This window comes from Protopterus annectens, chromosome 5.part0, assembly GCF_019279795.1.
Source record: "Protopterus annectens isolate FY-2018-M chromosome 5.part0, PAN1.0, whole genome shotgun sequence".
NCBI classification, from domain to species: Eukaryota; Metazoa; Chordata; order Ceratodontiformes; family Protopteridae; genus Protopterus; species Protopterus annectens.
Genome location: NC_056735.1, coordinates 664,342,420 through 664,364,954, shown reverse-complemented (window position 1 = coordinate 664,364,954; position 22,535 = coordinate 664,342,420). Strand labels below are relative to the sequence as shown.

At 40.5% G+C, this 22,535-nt stretch overlaps 1 protein-coding gene across 3 annotated transcripts in view; it reads left to right on the top strand.

The window, feature by feature from the left end:
* Positions 1 to 12,764, top strand: part of LOC122802746 (glycogenin-2-like) — a 1,303,570-nt gene extending 1,290,806 nt beyond the window's left edge. For all 3 annotated transcript variants that reach the window (XM_044072514.1, XM_044072513.1, XM_044072515.1), the window contains one exon: positions 9,559 to 12,764. In XM_044072514.1, coding sequence (XP_043928449.1) covers positions 9,559 to 9,723 — 165 coding nt within the window. In that variant the 3' untranslated portion in view covers positions 9,724 to 12,764. The remainder of the gene's footprint in view (positions 1 to 9,558) is intronic.
* Positions 12,765 to 22,535: the final 9,771 nt, after the last annotated feature.

The following is a 22,535-nucleotide window of genomic DNA, read 5'->3' as shown; positions in this document are numbered from 1 at the left end:
TTAGGGAGCGGAGGTCCAAGCTTGTCTTGGCGGGTCTTTTACCGCCAGACTCGGCTCCGGCCTCCGCTCCTTCGGGAGCAACCGTGGTTCCAGTTATTCCTTCCGTGGCACCCTCTCCTGCTCCTGGGACTCAACCTCCCGTTTCTGGAGAGGAGAGGGATGCTAGGAAAAAGGACCGGAGGAAGAAGCACCACAAGCGGCGGGCCGAGACCTCTGTTTCGGCCCCGCCAGCCAAGCGGGCTTCTCCCCCGGCTCAGTTGTCGGCTCGGTCTCCTCCTTCTCTGCTCCGGTCCCCTGTGTGCTTTTCACCGGGTCCTGAGGAGGAGGAGACCCGATCTCCGTCGAGGCTATCGAGGAGGCACTCCAGGCCTACCTCGGTAGCCTCGTCGAGATCTACATATAGCCTTTCAGATGCTGATCTGGACCGGATGATGAGAAGATTCATCCAGGCCCAGATGCAGATGGGAGTGCTCTTGCCTCCCCCCCCTCTGGGGGGGAGCTCAACACCCTTTTTTAAGCCTATTGCTCCTTCTCCGACCCGCTATCCGGGTTCGGAGCAGCTGGAGCCGAGCAGCTTCGGAGCCGGGGGTGGGTCGGCGCCGATAGTACTTCGGATCCGACCCTGCCCTCGAGTGCGCCGGATCCGACCTCGGAGCCTGGATCCGAGCCTCGGATCCAGGGGATCAGTGCTCCGTCGGCGCCGCCTGTGTCGGAGCGCACTGCCGCTCCGGATCCGAGCGCTTGGGCGCCGGCCGTCCACTCTTCGGATCCGAGGGGAGCTGATTGTCGGATCCTTTGGTCGAGGTCGGCTCCTTCGGCTTTTGATGTAGTGGAGAGGGCTCTGTTGAGGGTCTCCGGACCCCGGCACTTGTTCCGCCCGCCCCGCTCCCTCTGCACTGGGCCAGGCTTCCACCATCCGGCCCCTGGGACAGCCCGCTTCTGTGCCCCAAGTTGCTCCTATGGAACAAATTGCTGCTTGTGAGGACTCCTCTGACAGCCCCCAGAGGATGTCCTCGCAAGCATACGTGCAAAAGGAGGCACATTGACTTCCCGAGTCTCTCACAGAAGACACGGACTTGGAGGAAGGGAAGGCTCCCCACGGTCACCCCGAGGATGTCTCATTTGGAGACATCATGGAAATGCTCCGTATAAGGGGGGGGTGGTCTGCCCCCAAGTCTTCCTCAGACGAGTCCGTGTTCTTGGAGGCATTTGAAGCGGGCCCGTCTACCTCTTGGGTGTCCCCTGCCGACCCCCTGGTGGACCTTATTACCACCAGGGCGTGGAAGGAACCGGACACCGTGGAGCCAATTCCCAAGAGACCAGATAGGATCCTTAGTCCGCCATCCGACCGGGCCCATTGGAGTAAGGGGCCTCCGGTAGATGCCATGTTGGCGGCGGCCACCAAGAGGGAACTGGCTCAGGAGAGTCCTCAGTCCACCCCGAGCAAGGAGTCTCGGATGATGGACCGCTTGGGGAAGCGGATGTTTAGTTCAGCGACCTTCTCGGTAAGGGCGCTGAACTACTTGGCACATGTCATTAGGATGCAGCGAGATCTTATTAAAGAATACGCTGCATCACCCCGAGTCCATTTCGGAGGAGGACAGGGTTCTGCACTCCACCCGTATGGCCACTCTTAGGTCAGTTACTAATACTTCGCGGCTACTCTCCCATGCAACGGAAGGCGCCGCTAGAGCTGCGGGACAGGACTAGTCACTAGACGCCAGGCCTGGCTCCGTCACTGCGATTTTTCTGAGCCCTTCAAAGCGCCGCTTGCGAACGCCTTTGATGGTTCTGCTCTGTTTGGCAAAACCGTTCGCGAGACGTTGACCCAGAGCGAAAAGGACGGGAAGACGCTGTCTGCCGTCGGAATCCGCTTCTCTGCACCCCAGAGGCCCTACTCTAGGAACCAAAAGGGTCAGAAGAAGATGTGGTTCCGGAAGTCGCAGCAGTCCCAGCCTGCTCCGGACAACCAGTCCTTCCGTGGCAGAGGAGGACAGGGAGGATGCCGCCCTAGAGGCAGAGGGGCTCCCAGAAACTTTGGGTCCAGGGAACCTTTCTCTGAACGGCCCGCGCAGCAACCCTGAGGGGTTGCCCGACTGCTCCACTCTGGAGGCAGTCGGGGCACCTAGCGGCATGGGAGTCCATAACATCGGACCGCTGGGTTCTCCAAATCATATCCAGAGGATATCGCATCCCTTTCCTTCACCTTCCAAAGTTGAAGTCCTCCCAGACGCCCCACCCGGTCAACGGGAGGCCGCTTTGGCAGAAATTGGCCATCTGCTAAAGAAAAGAGCCATCCAGCCCGTCCCCCCAGACCAGATCGGATCAGGGTTCTACTCCAGATTCTTTTTAGTGCCAAAGAAGACGGGGGAACTAAGACCAATCCTAGACCTCTCTCTCTTGAATCTGGCAGTCCCCAAAGAAAAATTCCGAATGGTCACTCTGCAATCTATTCTCCCCCTTCTGGGAGAAAATTACTGGATGTGCTCGATAGACCTCAAGGACGCGTACTACCACATCCTGATGGACAGGCGCTCCAGGAGGTTTCTCCGCTTCTGGCTGGGAGCCAGTCACTACCAGTTCCGGGTCCTTCCCTTTGGTCTCACCACAGCCCCCAGGGTGTTCACCAAAGTATTAGCGGTGGTAGCGGCCCACCTGAGGCTTCAGGGGGTGCAGGTCTTTCCCTACCTGGACGACTGGCTTCTTACCGCCCCAACAAGGCATCTACTTTTATTGGCGCGAGACTCCTTTCTCCATCTTGCTCCTTTTCTGGGCATCACAATAAATACAAAGAAATCCAACCTGGCCCACACAGCTCTTAGATTTTATAGGGGCCAGGCTAGACACAAGGAGTTTACGAGCCTTCCTCACTGCGGACAGAGTTCAAAATCTGCAGCTCCAGGTGCGGGCCATTCTCCATTCAAGTTCTGTTCCGGCGGAGTTGGTCCTGAGGGCTCTAGGGTCCATGGCATCGGCTATAGCACTTCTTCCTCTTGCCAGGCTCAATATGCGCATTCTACAGTGGACGCTCTTAGTACAGTGGTCATACCTTGCTCTCCCCATGCATCATCCCATAGCGATCAGCAAGGCTTGCAAGTGGTCCCTCTTGTGGTGGCTCCACTCCCCGGATCTCCACAAAGGCCGCCCATTTTGTGCTTCTCCCCCTCTCGCCACGGTGAGCACGGACGCCTCCCGCCTCGGGTGGGGGGGGCACTTTGCGGGCCGGACCGTCCAAGGCACATGGGACGATTCAGAGACCTTACTGCATATCAATGTTCTAGAGATGAGAGCAGTGCTCTTAGCGTTGCTAGCACTTCAGGACTTTCTTCCCTTGGGAACAATTGCGATTCAATCGGACAACATGTCTGTTGTCTGGTACATCAACAAGCAAGGGGGAACAAGGTCTTACCCTCTTTGTCGAGAAGCCATGAGAGTTTGGGAATGGGCAATCTCCACCAACCGCTTTCTAATAGCAACGCACATTCCGGGTCGGTCCAACATCCTAGCGGACAAGCTCAGTCGCACCATTCTGACCCCTTACGAGTGGTCTCTCAATTGTCAAGTAGTGGAACGCATATTCGCACGGTGGGGAACCCCTTCATGCGATCTTTTTGCCACTCCCTCAAACACCAAGTGCGACAGTTTTTTCGCTCTGATACCTCCTCCCGGAGGTACCCCAAGAGACGCTCTGGTGCATGCTTGGCCACCCGGTCTTCTGTATGCTTATCCACCCTTGCCTCTGATGCTCCAAGTTCTTCAGAAAGCCTCTCGGGTGGGTTGCAGAATGATTCTCATTGCTCCGTTTTGGCCTCGACAGATCTGGTTCCCCTTCCTAAGGTCTCACTCGGTGAATCCTCCTTGGATTCTAGATCCCATCCCGGATCTGATATCCCATCCATCCTGCATTCCTCCTCCGAATCTGGACAACCTGAAGCTGACCGCTTGGCTGCTCCAGTTCCACTCTTGATTAGGACTCCCGGTATTTCGTCACCGGTTAAGGCAATTTTGGTGGCAGCTCATAAACCATCCACTAGAAAGGTTTACCGAAGCAAGTGGAAACGTTTTTCTTTGTGGGCGGAGCGGCAAGGCCTGAATCCCTTCACGGTTCCTCTTCCTTTAGTGCTTGACTTTCTAACCACTCTCTTTAACGATGGTGCCAGCAGTTCCACAGTCAAAGTACAACTGGCTGCAATTTCTCATTATCACATTGGCCATGACTCTAATCCTCTTATGTCAGCCAAATTGTGTAAAATTTTTCTTAAAGGTACTTTTCTTCTCAGGTCCCCTATAAAACAAGCAGTTCCTCCTTGTGACCTCTCTGGTCCTACAGGCCTTGACCGCCTCCTTTCGAGCCAGCAGCTACGGTGGATCTCAAATTCTTGTCCTACAAGACAGCGCTTTTGGTAGCCATTACATCGGCCAAGAGAGTTTCTGAGCTTCAAGCATTATCAGCTAAACCTCCTTACTTGGTATTTCATCCGGACCGTGTCTACCTCAGGACCAACCCGTCCTTTCTTCCTAAAGTCGCTTCTGAAGCAAACATCAATCAGTCCATTAACCTCCCTGTTTTCTTCCCTAAATATGAAAACAAAGGTGAATATAAGCTACATTCATTAGATGTTCACAGGCAACTTAGATTTTATCTGAACAGGACGGCTGGTCATAGGCAATCCGACCAGTTGTTTATTTCCTTTGCAAAATTCAATTTGGGCAAGCCAATTTCTAAAGTTTCTCTGTCCCGCTGGATTTCACAGTGCATCTTATTGGCTTATCAAGCTTCAGGAAGGCCCGCACCGGAGGGTGTTCATGCCCATTCAACCCGGTCAGTATCTACCTCGGCAGCCTTCAAGGCTAGGATTCCTCTAGATGATATTTGTGCAGCAGCCACGTGGGCTTCATCTCATACTTTTATTTCCCACTATAAGTTGGATCTTGCATCTAGGGGTAGAGCATCCTTTGGCTCGCGGTGCTCCAGAATATCCTTCCATGATGGCCGCCCAAGATCCAGGTAACTGAGGACTCTGTCGCACAGGTTACAGACAAATGAATATCCTACTTCAGATTTAGAAGTTATGTACTCACCATAACGTTCCATCTGAGTAGGTGTATTCATTTGTCTGCAACCATCCCGCCCTCCTATCCCCCTGGCCTTTCAGTTTCCTGCATATTCTATGTTACCCTTTTCAGGGTGTTGTTGCTTTGGCAAACTCGATCTGAGGTCATGAGGGTAGAGCAGGGCATTATGGGTGAGGGGAGGAGCTGAGAGCTTGGATCCATAGCTGGAAAACCATGCCGGTTCGGATCTGATATCGGATCCATAACCCACAGGTTGCAGACAAATGAATACACCTACTCAGATGGAACGTTATGGTGAGTACATAACTTCTAATTTCCACAAAGTCATTTTAATAACAATGTCATAAAAGATTGGGCCCTCACCACCTGTTAGGATGCTGGTCTGTGTAAGGAAGGGGAAAATCTGGATATTTTGTCAGCATTTTTCAAGATGGAATGGTTCAGGTTTGGTTATCTAACACTGCTTCTTTTCCCAGTGTATTAATTTTATTACCATGTTATAGCTGTTTAACCATTTTCCATAGATGTGGATTTTTGAACATTTGTTTAAGCAGATCTTAAGTTTTTCTAGCCAGGTTGGTTTAAAACAAGTTTCTGATGTAGCCTAATGGGTTGCTTCAGACTTTCATCATATTTCTTCCATCTTTTTTTGAGAAATGTATACTTTTATTTAGAATTTATAAGATGACTGTGATGGTGAGACGTTTAGGACTAGTCAAACTTGGTGACATGGTTACAAAACTAAAAAGTGTTCTTCAATCAAAGATTTTTTTTCTGTTACTGTTGAAAGCAAGGTAGTTTAAGTTGTTAAATACCTTAGACTTCACCACTAGCACATGCTGCTCAGGAAACTGGGAGGGGAGAGTGGGAGTGAGTAGCCAATGCTAGCTCATCCATCCTGGTGTGAGACAGCCTGGCTCAATGTAATGACATCAGAGTCTTGTGAGCTCTGCATTGAAATTGGTGTGCTATTTCATCAGGAGGTTGTGCATGCACGGAAATAAGCGTGCACCTTCCAAGGGTAGCCATAGCAGAGTATGCAAGGCTGCAGTGGGTTTTTGGAGGTTAGGACATGCTCCTTGGCAGCAGTATATGTTGCATTTGCTTGAGCATGGGGTATACAGCTAAAGTAGATCCAGTAGACCCAATGAATGAGGAATGGAGCTGATGGGCCAGTTGTAGGAAACTGAAAGAAAAGGCTTCTGAAATTACATGTTGAATTTCTAATAATTCCATTAATTTTTAATATTTTATTTATTTGCAGTTTGACCAGGAAAGTCCATTGGGCCAGAAAGACCCCTTTTACAATGGAGGCCCAGGGAGAAAAGTTCCACTTACAATATTGCAAAAGTGAATAAAATACAAACTAAGAAAAATATTACATGATTTAAAGTAAGAGACAGACTGACCAAGCAGTAATAGTAACAAAGCATTTTGTGGTATATAAATCCAAAAATGTTCTACCAAAGCACAAAAACACTAAGAAACTGCAAAAGTGCCAAGGGACATGAAGAACACCAGCCAGATAGTAGTAAAGGATGTTTATTCAGCCAAAACAAATGTCACACAAAGCACATTAATGCTTCACAGATGCAATACATTTTCATTTATAAACTTCATCAGATGTGGACTAACAACATAAAGCACACGTATATCCTCCTAGATTACTACAATTAATTAAGCAGAATGAATCAAATTTAAAGAAAACTCTTCTTTAAAAGCTTAATAAAATGTGTGTGTATGTATGTGTGTGTATATATATATATATATATATATATATATATATATATATATATATATATATATATATATAAATTTCATTTATTTAAATATAAATAAATATATAAAAAAAATCACTTGACTTATTAACCGTAAATTATTAATAAATATAATACCTATCCTTATACAATACTTATAACGTAAAATCATACTTGGTCAATACACATTATGTTAATACTCTATCTTGTGGCTAAAAGTTACTACTACAGTTAAGTTTCAAAATAAAACTTGTGTACCCCTTTCATAAAAAGATTTTTTCTATTTAAATAGGCTAAAAATAAGTGTGTATCAAAAGATATTGAGAAGAACATGTTTAAAACCATATAGGATAACGGTGCCTTTTCTAAAAACACAATTTTGCAATTTAGCAGCTCTTAATTTTAATAAGGGAGCTATGGAAATATTCTCATTCAAGCCTGGTAATACATTCGCTTGTAAGGTCACTTGCTACCATAACTCCCTATACTCAATACTTTCTTCCCACAACCCCCTCTTTATATCATCCTTAACCCTTTCTAAAACAAAAAATAATGGGCATTTGTGCATGTTTGTTGATGTTTGTATAAAGCGGTCTCTTTTTAGTACGTATGTCATAATGCTGTATTCTTTTCTTTAGTTTCCTTTGTCGTTCCCACGTAAAAACTAGAGCATATTTGACATACTGCCAAGTATATTAGACTACTAGAATCACAATTATAAAATTATTTTCCTTTTATTACCAAGTCCCTACTTTCTAAAGCTGTTTTCCTTATATACATATAGACATTGTGAATAATGTCCACGTTTGTATGTTCCATTCTTTCTCATACTTTTATTCACTTGCCCATACTCATTTTCTGTTAATTTCTTCAGGTTGTGGGAATTTTTGTAGACAAATTTTAAATTGTCCTTTGATATTTTTTCTAAATCTGTAAAACGTATAGACCTTTTCCATTTAGATTCCATGACTTTTATGTTGGCACTGGCATATTCCAAAACTAAACCTAAAAAGAATATAGTGAAGGGTCAATTTGTCAGATCATGCAGGATGACCTCACTTGACAAAGAATTTGGAAAGGAGGTGGAGACCTTAGATACAATGTTCAAGGCTAGGAAATATCCCGAATTCATGATTGAAAAAAAATGAGGAGGAAGTATGCGATGGGAGAAATGACAGGTTTATACCCATTTTAGGGGTCAATCTTGAAAATGAAAGAAGTAAACAATATGATGAAGAGAAGTTTGGAAGGGCACTAGTTTTGGAATATAATGCCAGTGCCAACATAAGAAAAGTCATGGAATCTGAATGGAAAAGGTTTATAAGTTTTACAGATTTAGAAAAAATATCAAAGGACAATTTAAAAATTGTCTACAAACATTCTCACAGCCTGAAGAAATTCATAGAAAATGACTATGGGCAAGTGAATAAAAGTATGAGAAGGAATGGAACATACAAATGTGGACATTGTTCACAATGTGTATATGTATATAAGGAAAACATGGTTTTAGATGGTAGGGACTTGGTAATAAAAGGAAAAGAATTTTATAATTGATTCTAGTAGTCCAATATACTTAGCAGTATGTCAAATATGCTCTAGCTTTTACGTGGGAAAGACTGAAAGAAATCTAAAGAAAAGGATATACGAGTATTATTATGACATAGTACTGAGAGAGACCAATGCTTGATACAAACATGTACAAATGCCCATTATTTATTTTTTATTTTAGAAGGTGTTTAGAAGGATATAAGGGAGGGTTGTGGGAAGAAAGTATTGAGTATAGGGAGTTATGGTGGCAAGTGACCTTACAAGCTAATGTATTACCAGGCTTGAACGAGAATATTTCCATAGCTCCGTTATTAAAATTAAGAGTTGCTAAATTGTAAAATTACAATGTTTTTAGAAAAGACACTGTCATCCTATATGGTTTTAGACATGTTCTTCTAAACATCTTCTTTTTATACCTATTTTAGCCTATTTAAATAGAAAAAATCTTTCTATGAAAGGAGTACATGAGTTTATTTTGAAACTTAATTGTAATAGCTTTTAGCCACAAGATGGAGTATTAACATGAGGAACAATGTGTATTGACAAAGTATGATTTTAGGTTATAAGTATTTTATAAGGATAGGGATTATTTATATTTATTAATAATTTAAGGTTTTTAATGTCTAAACTAATTTTATATCTTCATTTGTATTTAAATAAATGAAATTTATATATATACATTTATTTTATTAAGCTTTTAATGAACAGTTTTCTTTAAATTTGGTTCGTTTTCCTTAATTGATTGCTAATTGTGGTAATCTAGGAGGATGTGTGCTTTTAGTCCACGTTTGATTTTTTTTTTATGAACGAAAATGTATTTGAAAACATGCATCTGTGAAACGTTAATGTGCTTTGTGTGATGTTTGTTTTGGCTGAATAAACGTCCTTTGCTGTTATCTGGCTGCCGTTCTTTGTGTCCCTTGGCACTCTTGCATTTTGTGGTATATGCCATAAAGCAATCTTAGGAGTACATGGAATAAATAGCATTCTGCAGATCAAGGCATTCATAACACTAAGCCTGTACTAGAACTACTGAAAACTTATTAGCATATTAAGCTTGATCCTTGGAAATCATGTAAATACTTATGAAATGTTTTAGCTGGTGTAATATGTTTATCTGCATAGCTTAACATTGTTCCAATATACTCATGTGCTTTGTATATGTTTTGTAATGTAGGGTATAGTATCTCCCACTATTCTGGAGTTGTCAATTCAAGTCAAAGAAGATAAGGCGACCAAAACTGAAGATTCTCGAAAATTGTGGGAAGAAGGACGCATGGACTACATGGGAAGGGATGCCTTTGCATTCATTCAGATGAAGCTGGATAGCTTTCTGAAGTAGATATGCTGCATAGATTGAACTGTTGGTCATTGATGATAGCATTACAAGCCACAGAGTTGCAGGGATGGAGCAGTTAATTTGCCTTCCACTTCAGCTTTAATATTTTATTTAAAGAAGTATGACGTACAACACTTGTTCATTAGATGTTTGACATGGCTGAGTAATGTGCCTTAAACATTGTTTTTTTATATGGATTTTTTTTTTATTTTTCAGAGATTTTTTTAAGTTTTGCTCATTGTGTGGTGAATTCTGCCTTAAAATACTTTGATTATAGTTTAGTTGATTGGCTTTTTTTTTTTTTGATTGAATGGGAAAAAGTATGCCAACTTCAAACATAACTGACTTGTAAGGTAGCAAGAAAGCATCTTTGCAGATATTTGTGAGATAGTCATGCTCCATTACAGTCAGTGAGAGGAACTAAAACTTGCCATTATATTTTGAGTATATTATGGACCTCAGTGTATGAATCCATGCTTAATGTATGCATTGTGTTCTACTAAATTTTATTTAAACAGCAGTACAACACATCTTGAATCAGAAGGAAAAAGTGTTAGCAAGCAGTTGGCTCTCGAAGTGGGATGCAAGGCAGCTGTGTTGGTACAACATGGAGAAAAGCATAGGAATTTTTGCAATATAAAACTTAATCCAGCATCCACCACAGGCATTTAAAGGGGGTTATGTAATACTATTTTTATATTGAAGATGGACATTTCTAATTTGTTGTACTTTTTCCAGGGAAAAATGACACCACAAAAAGTTTCCAGCAAAGAATCCAGATAAAAGAAAAAGAAAATATTTGAATTAATCATGTTCTCCCATAGCCATGTTGACATTAGAGTAGATAATGTACAACTCCCTCTGAGTTTATATAAACTGGAGCTTATATTCCATCTTTTCAAAATGTAATCCACTTTGGTATAATTGCGCTTGAAAGGTTTCATGGCAGTTACTGAGGATTCATAGGAAATGTGTGTGGACAAGATAAAACCAAGTACAATCAAACTAGTTTTATACATACAGAATGGTCTTATGGGTTGTATTTGAAAGTGGAGAAGGTAAAAAAGATTGATTTATTTTGGTGATAGCCATACCTATATCCACCTGTTGTCTACAGATAATTTCCTGTAAGGTTAATCAGTAGTGTCAAAGCATGTTCAGTGTAGCAAAATATAATGCAAGTGTCTGTTGGTATCCGTTTTCAAGAGAATGTATTCTCTACAAATGATTCATACTGCAGTGGTTTTAGAGTGTGGGCTTGGCATATGCAGTTTATTGCAAGGTTGAGGAATTGGTAATAAGGAATGAAATTCAGTAGAATTTTTAGCAAGCTGCTCATTTAATGTAAGAGCCACGCAAAGTGCGAATATGGGCAGTTATTATAAATGAGGTTAAATCAGAATTGTATCAACTGTGAATGGACTTGTACATAGTCATATGCCTTGAATGCTTATGACCCACACTGCGTGTTCTTTCATCCCCTTGGACATGGTTCTGTTAAGTTGAGCTACTTTGTGCAAGTAACAAGTACTTCCTATGTTTTTTCTTCAACTTGTCTCTGATCTAGGTTGTTTACTATTTTTTAATCATTCATCGTGTTTGACTTCAGAGCATCTAAGTATTCACCTGTTATTGGTGGTAGTTCATGAGGCTTGTTTTCAGGATTAAAGGCTCTACTCATTGCTGTCCATTTAATTTAAACATTGTAATTATCTTTCCACAATTCACTATGCTTCATGTATCCTGTTCTGCATTATTCACTTGTATTTTATGGGCACTTTATTACCTTTCATGGATGTGTGCGTTTCTCAGTTCAAATGCCAGTATGTGGAGAAAACCCCTTGGCAAAACCCAGAGCATCCTTCTCCCACATAAATCCCCTTCACAGTTGAACACTTGCCACAAACTGGAATCTATGCACCTTGCACATACCTGGGCACAATAACCACATTCCTACACTTTGCCACATACTGTAGACTTGTATACAAATAGTGGATCAGCTGATTCAACCCTCTGGTCTCATTAGGGGCAACCCACCTATCCAATGTATGAATGAATACATGATAAACACTGCAACTGTTCTCCCACATAAGCAGGGTATTGTTCCTTTAAATGGCACATTTTGTTTCGTTGATTGACCATTAGTCATACTTAATGGACTTGTGAAGCATTGTTCAATGTTATTCAGTGAACAAGTCAAATACTGGAAGATGAGCAGCTGAAATAATGTACCACTGTAAAATGTAATGGTACTGCCAAGGAAGAAATGCCTGAAGCTTACAGCACTCAGACTAATAAACAATCACTGAAAAAAGTTTGCAACCAAATATATTTTAAATATACCAATATACCAAGATCAGTCTGACAACTTTGGACAATCTAACATGACAGACATCCTCCCCATTATAGGAGACCATCGTGATCAGCAATGCAGCTTCTGTTTTCAGTTTATGTATTTATAAAATATAAGGTGCTAACTGCTGTGGATTTTTAATAGCATGTGTAAGCTTATGAATTTGTGCAGTAGTCCATAAGAACGTTTAGATTGTAGAACCATTTTTCTTCTATTACTATTTTTATATAAAAAAAATTAGGTATCCACAAAGAAAAAATATTAAGGCTTTAACTGCTACTAATTTGGAACCTGTGTATGTAGAATGCTTTGTCCCATACAGTCGAAGGCAAGTAGCAATGTATTTTAAAAGTGCGATGTTTGAAAGATGATATTCTCCTGCAACTTTACTATACCGTGCAGTGGCCCAAACATTTAATCATCAATGGACTCAGATCATAACATGGTGTTAAGAGGGAACTGTAGAAAAATGGAGAAGGTACAGTAAATGAGCTGAAAGTTCAGATTCCAGTTTATGCTGTGATGTGCTAATTGTATATGAAGGCATACACATGCTGCAGCCTATTTTCTCTGTGTAAACATAGACTACTAGCAGTTTACTGTTTGTCACAGTACAAGACCTGCATAGGTGATGCCATTAGGTCTTTTCTACTGTACCTGTTTTGAAAATAAACTTTTCTGCTGAAATTGATGTGTAGTGGTCTGTTTTTCAGTTTCTTAAATGGATAAAAGCTTTTCTAATGCTCAGTCAGATGAACATATCAGGATTGTAACTCGCATGCAGGAATGTACACAGATGTCTGTAATGTGCTTGTTTAGAAATATCTTGTGTAATATTTTTGATAGTTTTCAGATGTGTTGAAAAATGGAAGTAAGGAACACATGCTCACAGTTGTACCTAGTACTTCACTGAGCATGTGTACATTTTTGTGAGAAAAAAAAGATTGGAGCAGTGGTAGAGGGGGAGAACTCCCATCTGCAACTCTGGAAGACCAACTTGTGTAAGGATATGTTGGGTATAGGCGAGTATTTGAGGGGGCATCCATTAATTGCCTCCTCTTGGTGAGTTTGAGATTTGTAATGTGTTGTGATCACTAGGTGGAGTGTTGGGCGTGCAGCATACAGTGACGATGTACAACAGACACAACTATGCAGAATAAGTAATGCGCCTCCCATGTTGCATATCTAGCACTATTCATATGGGAAGGCTATCGGGTAAGGCACAAGACTGACCTTACAGTGTGACAGACAGTGAGTGGAAAAGTGGTGAACTGTGACTTGTAAGCAGGTGGCAAGTAGCATACAAAATCAGATTCATTAAGAAAGCTTGAAATATGTTGGGTCAGTGCCTCTGGAACCAACCTATTGCAGGGAACATAATGAGCAGAAACTTTTACAATATTTCTGCTAATAGGGATTTGTATTATAGGCAAGTCATTGTTGGGACTTGTACATTTTTAAAAATGCAACTTCCAACTAACTTTTTGTTTTCTGCCTACCATACTAGATGAATCTTGTCACAAAAGAGCATAATTTGAATTCTTACCCTTCCAGCTTGGTTTTTTGCATTGTCTATTCAACTAATGCCCCCCCCCCCCCAAAAAAAAGAAAAAAACACCATTTTGCAGTTTTGTGTAAGATGATCTTGGGCTAGGTAAAACCATGAGGCCAGTGACCTCATCCATGTTATGTATAGTGGTGGTCAATAATCTTCTGGAAAATGAAGGCATCTGTTTAGGTATGGAAACATGATTTTAAAGCCATAGAGATCATACTGGCAGTACAGGGCTATAATGCTATCCACAAATTTAAGTCAGCTACTGCACAGAAAGGGGCAAAAGGTGACATCTCAATTTTATATCTGGCCAAGCAGTACAATGCACTTGAGCTTCTCCATGTACAACTCACCAACTGCACAGAAAAGGACAAAAGGTGGAGGTGGATCAATTTACATAAAAAGAAATCACACCTAAAGGCTGGTTAAGTAGTATGATGCATTTGAGCTCTTCCATGTACAACTCACCATAAGGAAAATCCTATACCATACCATATCCCATCCTTGAGATATAGGTCCCCCTCTTTCACCCAGGAAATGCATACCATTTACATTAATATGAGTCGCTCTCCATTCAACCCAGCACAATAATCATGGGTGACTTCAACTACCCCCCACTATAGACTGTGAATCATAAATTTCAAACTTGCAAGTTTGTATTCCTGAACTTATTCAGCACAAATGTCCTAGACTAGTGTGTATGCCCACTAGGGACAACATATTTTACCTAGTCTTCATCAATATGAGGAAATGTTGTAATCCCCAAACACCCCGGAGTGTAACATCCTCATTGGTTAGGTCACACCATAAAGCTACATCCTTCAAAATAAAAGAAATTTGGGACACCGGGTAACTCTCTTACTTTTAAGATTTATTCCAAGGTTAACTTTGTTTTTAATTGATGCCCTGGCAAAATTTCAAACGCTGCCCCCCAAACTCTGGGAACACCATTATCTGCTCACTGAGTTATTCACATAAAAACCCTGTATAACTGCTGTATAGAAGCAGCAACACCTATCTCAAGTAAGTAGAGGATTATCTTCCAGCATCAATAAGTTGTATAACAAAACTTATAAAATCATGGCTAAAAATAGTCAATGCCCAGCAAGTAAGAGTTTCCTCAACAAACTAAATAAACAAGTCAACAAAAATGACAACAGCTCACCTAGGCTAATGCTGCAAACAAATTGTTTGTAGAAATGAAGCTGGATAACGCTGTCCACTGAAGACAACACAAAATTCTCTTTAAAAGTGAGTTTTAATATATCCACAATTAAAAATGTAAATAAGTCTTTTTCATTTACAAACGATGAGCACTTTCAAGAAAATCTTCATCAGATCGTTAAAAGAAGTGGGACATTCAGTTTACTTAAGTTTTTCAATTAATTAACCAGTGAAAGTCTGAGCATCTTAAATGTACCCAGTCAGTTATCTTGTTTGTTCATTCTGTTTAAAACTATCAGGACCTATAAGGGTTGCCTATTTCTGATGCACCTCCATGTCCTCTTGAATGTGAATTCATCGCCTTAGTTGGCATTTGCGTTTAAATTAGCTAAGATTTATTAACAAACGAGAAGCCCAATCTACTATCTACTCATGTCAAATATCCAATCATTCTCAAAGGCTTGCATGGCCTCTATAGGATCTTATATTCTACTTCGGCCAATACTGAGCAAGTTGTTACTACATCCGTAGCTTTGGGGAAATAACCGTGTGCAGGCTCAGTTGTTTTGCAACTTGCTTTCTCATTATAATCTGTGTTCACAGGTTTCATACAGTTCAAGTCCATCCACACATTCTTCATAAAAGTCTAGTTGCAAATATTACGCGATTTGATTTAATTGGGTGCCAGAACTTAACTTCATCCTAGAGGCAATTGTAGGTTCATCGCCTTGAATTGCATTATTCAGATTAGGTGGAAACCTCAACGAATGGAAGTCCTGTTCTACTAATACTTGATTCAAGTATCCAATCTTCATCAAGAGTTCTATAGCCTCTGATAGATTTTGTTCGTACTTTGGCCTATGCTAAACTGTTCATGCCATGTATATGGCTCCAAAGAGGTTGCCGTATGCAGACTCTATTATTTTACTGCTTCCATTCTTGTAGTCTTAAATCACAGGTTGTAAACTACTTTGTATCAGTCTACGTGCACTCCATAAAAAAATCTTATTCCTTGTATTTTACATTCTAATTCAGTTAGATACCAGGGCTAGGCATCTATCAAATTGATGCCCTAAAATCAGTAAGCCATTATTTTAAATCAGTTTCCCATTCCTCTATCTTAAAACTCAAAAATGGGTTTTCCCTCTTGCATGTGTAGATGAAACTAAAATTTGATATTATACTTCGGCCAATGCTAAGCAAGTCACTGCTGCATGTGTAGCTGTGTTCAGACTCAATTGTTTTGCAACCTGCATTCTCCTTTTGATCCGAGTTCACAGGTTACATACAGTTTAAGTCCTTCTACGTGTCCTCCATAAAAAAAATCTGCATATATTCTGTGATTTAATTAGATTAAACACCAGGGCTTCACTTTATCCTAAAATTTGTGAATACGTCGTCTTGAGTTGCATTATTGAAATTAGCTGGAAACATTAACAAATAGATATCCTATTCTGCTGATACTTGGTTCAAGTGTCCAATCTTTATCTGGGGCTATATGGCTTCTGATAGGATTTCTTGTTTACACTGTGGCCAATACTAAACTGCGTACATGGCTTTGAAAAAGTTGCCATATACAGACTAAATTATTTTACTGCTTACATTCTTATTGTAGTCTCAAAGCACAAATTGTATGCTTTACATATCAATCGACATGTTCTCTATACAAGATCCTGTTACAGATGTTTTACATTCTAATTTGATTAGGTACCAGGGCTAAACGATATCAAATTAATATCTTGGAACAAGCGAGCTGTTTTAGATCGGTCTCCCGTTCCTCTATCTTGAAAACCAAAGTGGGCTTTCCTTCTTGTATGTGTAAATAAAACTAAAGTCAATTAAAGTAGTACACTGTCCCAAATTTCATCCTATCTGTCTTGAGAATATTAAATGTCCTGTACAAAGGTATATCGATGTATAATTTTTCTTGTTGACAAAGGTGAAATAAAATGAAGCAAGTGCAGATGTCATCTTGCAATGAAAATAAGGCTCCTATCTTATTTTTCCACTTAAATTATTTTGACTGTTTTTCTTTATCAAAAATTAATGTGTACAAATTCCTTATCAAGTTTTACATTTATGAATATGTTGGGCAAAGATGTGTCCAATGCGCTTACATAGACGAAGTTCCTTTAATAACAGCAACGGAGAACTGCATATCTTCTAGTACTACTTTGCGCTCTTAAGATAACCAAAATCTTTATTGGATACAATGGGGGAATACACCATCCAACTTGAGCGATCCATGAATTACATAGGGATCCTACGGTTGATATATAATAGCCTGTAATATGTTTCCTTTTCAAAAATCATTCATTCTTTGCCTTCATACTCATGTCCTGTTGACAATGCCTTATGAGCTTGGTCATCCCCCAGGTAAGTTAATGTACTTGAGTTGGGGTGATATCTAGTGAAGGTGCTCATAAGGCATTGTCAACAGGACTTAGAGTATGAAGGTGAAGAATGAATGATTTTTAAAAAGGAAACCTATTATAGGCTGATGATATTCTATATCAGCCGTACGATCCCTATGTCATTCATGGATCGCTCAAGTTGGATGGTGTATTCCCCCATTGTATCGAATGAAGATTTTGGTTATCTTAAAAGAGCAAAGTAGTATTGGAAGATATGCAGTTCTCAGTTGCTGTTATTAAAGGAACTTCGTATATGTAAGCGCATTGGACACAACATCTTTGCCCAACATTATATTCACAAATGTAAAACTTGATAAGGAATTTGTACATATTAATTTTTGACAAAGAAAAAGTCAAAATAATTTAAGAAAGTGGAAAAATAAGATAGGAGCCTTATTTTCATTGTTAGATGACATCTGCACTTCATTTTATTTCACCTTTGTCAACAAGAACAATAAGAAAAATAATTGTATATCGATATACCTTTGGTACTGGGCATTTAATATTCTCAAGGATCATAGGATGAAATTTGGGATAGTGCACTACTTTAATTGACTTTAGTTTTATTTACACATGCAAGAAGGAAAGCCCACTTTGGGTTTCAAGAGAGAGGAACAGGAGACCGATCAAAAACAGCTCACTTGTTCCAAGACATTAATTTGATATCGCTTAGCCCTGGTACCTAATCAAATTAGAAAGTAAAACATCTGTAACAGGATCTTGTATAGAGAACATGTGGATTGATATGTAAAGCATACAATGTATGCTTTGAGACTGCAATAAGAATGTAAGCAGTAAAATAATTTAGTCTGTATATGGCAACTTTTTCGAAGCCATGTACGCCGTTTAGTATTGGCCACAGTGTAAACAAGAAATCCTATCAGAGGCCATATAGCCCCAGATGAAGATTGGACACTTGAACCAAGTGTATCAGCAGAATATGATTTCCATTCGTTAATGTTTCCAGCTAATTTGAATAATGCAACTCAAGAAGACGTATTCACAAAATTTAGGATAAAGTGATCAGGACTCAGCGATAAACCTATTTACACGGCTGGAAAACCACTCACAGGAGGATGTCAGGAAAATGATAGACTACAACAAAGCACACTACAGAAAACATAAGACCCAGAGCAACTCTGGCTTGAAGTCTGCCACAAACCACACAGAATACAGATCAACCAGCCTAGACACGAAGATAAGAATATGCCACAAACGCAAGAAGACCAAAACCACAGAGATGAAGGAGAGAGAGAGGCCAAGCCTCAGATCTCCATTGGAGTAGAAGATTCAAGAGAGGATAAAGTGAAGCCCTGGTGTTTAATCTAATTAAATCGCAGAATATATGCAGATTATTTTATGGAGGACACGTAGAAGGACTTAAACTGTATGTAACCTGTGAACTCAGATCAAAAGGAGAATGCAGGTTGCAAAACAATTGAGTCTGAACACTGCTTTTTCTCCAAAACTACGCACGCAGCAGTGACTTGCTTAGCATTGGCAGAAGTTGTCTTTCGGCTTATCCTGGTTAGGGGTCGCCACAGCGGAACTCCGGCCAGCTAAAGTTTGGTAGTGGATTTTTACGTGTAGAGTTATCAGCCCTGATGCACAACCTTCAACGAAGGCACGTCCATTCACGTATGCCTTCACACAGAAGATGCTCTAGCTGAAAATCGAACGGGATAACATCTTGCAGTGAGGCAGCAACGCTACCGCAGCACCACTACCGCGGGAGCATTGGCCGAAGTATAATACATTTTAGTTTCATCTACACATTCAAGAGGGAAAACCTATTTTTGGGTTTTAAGATAGAGGAATGGGAAATTGATTTAAAATAATGGCTTACTGATTTTAGGGCATCAATTTGATAGATGCCTAGCCCTGGTATCTAATTTAATTAGAACGTGAAATACAAGTAACAGGATTTTTTTATGGCGTGCATGTAGATTGATACAAAAGTTTACAACCTGTGATTTAAGACTACAAGAATGGAAGCAGTAAAATAGTCTGCATATGGAAACCTCTTTGTAGCCATATACATGGCATGAACAGTTTAGCATTGGCCAAAGTACGAACAAAATCTCCTATCAGAGCCTATAAGAACTGTTGAAGATTGGATACTTGAATCAAGTATTAGTAGAACAGGACTTCCATTCGTTGAGGTTTCCACCTAATTTGAATAATGCAATTCAAGGCGATGAACCTACAATTGCCTCTAGGATGAAGTTAAGTTCTGGTGCCCAATTAAATCAAATTGCGTAATATTTGCAACTAGACTTTTATGGAGAATGTGTGGATGGACTTAAACTGTATGAAACCTATGAACACATTATAATGAGAAAGCAAGTTGCAAAACAACTGAGCCTGCACCGCTTATTTCCCCAAAGCTACGGAAGTAGTAATAACTTGCTCAGTATTGGCCAAAGTATAATATAAGATCCTATAGAGGCCATGCAAGCCTTTGAGGATGATTGGATATTTGACATGAGTAGATAGTAGATTGGGCTTCTTGTTTAATAAATCTTAGCCAATTTAAATAAATGCAAATGCCAACTAAGGCGATGAATTTGCGTTCAAAAGGACACGGAGATGTGTCAGAAATAGACTACCCTTATAGGTCCTGATCATTTTAAACAGAATGAACAAACGATAACCAATTGGGTACATTTAAGATGCTCAGACTTTCATTGGTTAATTGAAAAACTTTTTATTTAAATTGAATGTCCCACTTCTTTTAACATTCTGATGAAGATTTTCTTGAAAGCGCTTATCGTTTGTAAATGAAAAGGGACTTTTATTTACATTTTTAATCGTGGATATATTAAAACTCACTTTTAAAGGGAATTTTGTATTGTCTTCAGCGGACAGCATTAGCCAGCTTCATTTCTACAAACAATTTGTAGCATTAGCCTAGGTGAGCTATCTCGTTTTTGTTCTCTGTATTCGGCAGTAAAACCTCAGCAGTGGGAAGATGTATTTTTTTTACGTAAACAAGTCACAGGACTAAATGAGTTCTCCAAAACCAAAAGAGGTAAAAGTAGCCACTCAGGCTAAGGACAACAACATAGCATTTTTCAGGTATGCCCAAAACCTGAAAAGCAATACACAACAATGTGCCAAACTAATTATAAATGGAGCCACCTTTACTGAAACAGGGGATATAGCAAATCTACTGGCAGATAAATTCAGCTCCAATTTGACCCTGGTCCCCCACTCATCCACTGGACACTTCTCAAGAAATATCTGCAACTAAAATTGGGAAACAGGTCCTCAGTAGGAGCTAATAACATCCCAAAATGCCTCATTAATAGCATGAAACATGACCTATATGGCTCACTAGAAGCACTATTTGATCATGGTCTCAAACAGGCTTCGTGCTGAGCAAATGGAAAACTGCAACTGTTATGCCTCTGTGCAAAGGCACTCTATCCGTGGTTCTGTGACCCAAAAGCCTGACTAGTCTGATATGCAAGACCATGGAAAGAAAAATGGACATTACAAAAACTTTAGATAGACCATTGTAGTTTCATCAGGAGCAGGTCATGTCTACTCAACTTGGTGGATTTCTTTTAGAAGGTCACCAAAACAGATGATGGCAAAATGGTGCATACTGCTTATGTAGACCTTGCCAAAGCATTTGACACAATACCCCACTCAGGCATAGTAGACTTTCTCAAGAGGCTAGGTAATAACCGCTTACATCACCTGCTGGAATAGCCAGCTAGCTCACAATTCAGAAGAAGTCAGGATTGGCAAGTCTGCCTCCACAAAAAGCCAGTCACTAGCAGTGTCCCCCAGGGCTCAGTGCTATGGCCTCTCCTTGGTATCTACTTCCCTGAAAACAAAGCCATCATCAAAGTCCTCTGGCTGATCAAGTTTACAGATGATTGCAAAGTAGACTCCTAGAATCCCCCAAAGGTACACATCCATCAGGGCCTGACAGACTAGTAACTGGTGCCAGAGTCTGTCTAAAACTTAATGCCAAAAAGTGTATAATAGTATCCTTTGGAAAGGCAGTCACCCCTGGAAATTATTGCATTGATAGTACATAGTTGACCACCTCGTCAGGGTTTTGGGAATATCTGTAGACTAATTATATATACTAACTCCAATATCTTACAATGCTTGGGGAAATGGCAAATCCCCATAAATTGTCTGATTTGCTACTTTTGTTGACGGGTGTTGACCAAAGCACTGATCAACAAAAGTTGCTAACACACACACGCATGCGCGCACACACACACACACACACACACACACATATATATATATATATATATATATATATATATATATATATATATATATATACACATATACATACAATCTAGCGTATATCTGTGTAATAAATCTTTTGCATTTAAATTTAGGTGGTCAGTGAACATGTTTTTGGAGGTCTGTGGAAACTAATACCTAGAGAAAACCTGTGCAGATGGAGCATATAATGTCAGTAGCGTGATTGGAGGCTGAATCTTGGATCACCTGATTTTTACTCTCTCTCTGTAGTAGAAAACTTATGCTTATGTTAAACACTTAATAAAAAAATCTGCATAATTCTGAAGATGCCTTGTACCATGTTCTGATTTTTCCCCTATAGGAATTGCTTTAGAGAGAGAGTTTTCTTCTAGTGCCTCCTAAAAACGTGTTTTGATCTCCAAAACATTAGTGAAGTGTTGCTGTGTAAAGCATACTTTCTTCAGAAGTACCTACATACATTAACTGCCCTAAACCAAAATGTGTGATTGATATTTTTAAGTTTGATAATGAAATACTTGATTTGTAGCAAAATGGCAGCACTGTAACTCTGGAAAGATGTTCTCTTCATATCTGGGCAGCTTAGAATTGATGCACAACTTTCTTTGTCTAGCTGGATTATGCTTGTTTTCCCGTCGCCTGCATGGGTTTTCTCTGAATACTTGATTTCCTTTCAAAAACATGTAATTTGATTGGCCACACCAAATTCTCCATATGTTTATCTCTACATGGCAAAAACTCCCTTTTAATTCTTTAACTTGCCTTTCTTTAGGAGTTACATCCCCAAGGTGTTGTGGCAATGGTACAATCAGTGGCCCAGCACTGTAGGAGCCAGGCAGGGAGTGGGATGAGTGAGGGAGCATGGCATGCTTGCCTCTGGGGGGGGGGGGGTTGCATGCACTCAGAGACAACAGACAAAAGTGATTTCTTTGTGGGAGACAAGTTAAACTCCCTATTCTTGAGGGAAGGGGGACAGGGCTGCTTGGTGGTAATGCCTCTTGCAGAAATGAGAGAACAGGAGCTCACACCATTGTGTATCCTCCCTTCCATTCCATATCCAGAGCATCCACAGAGT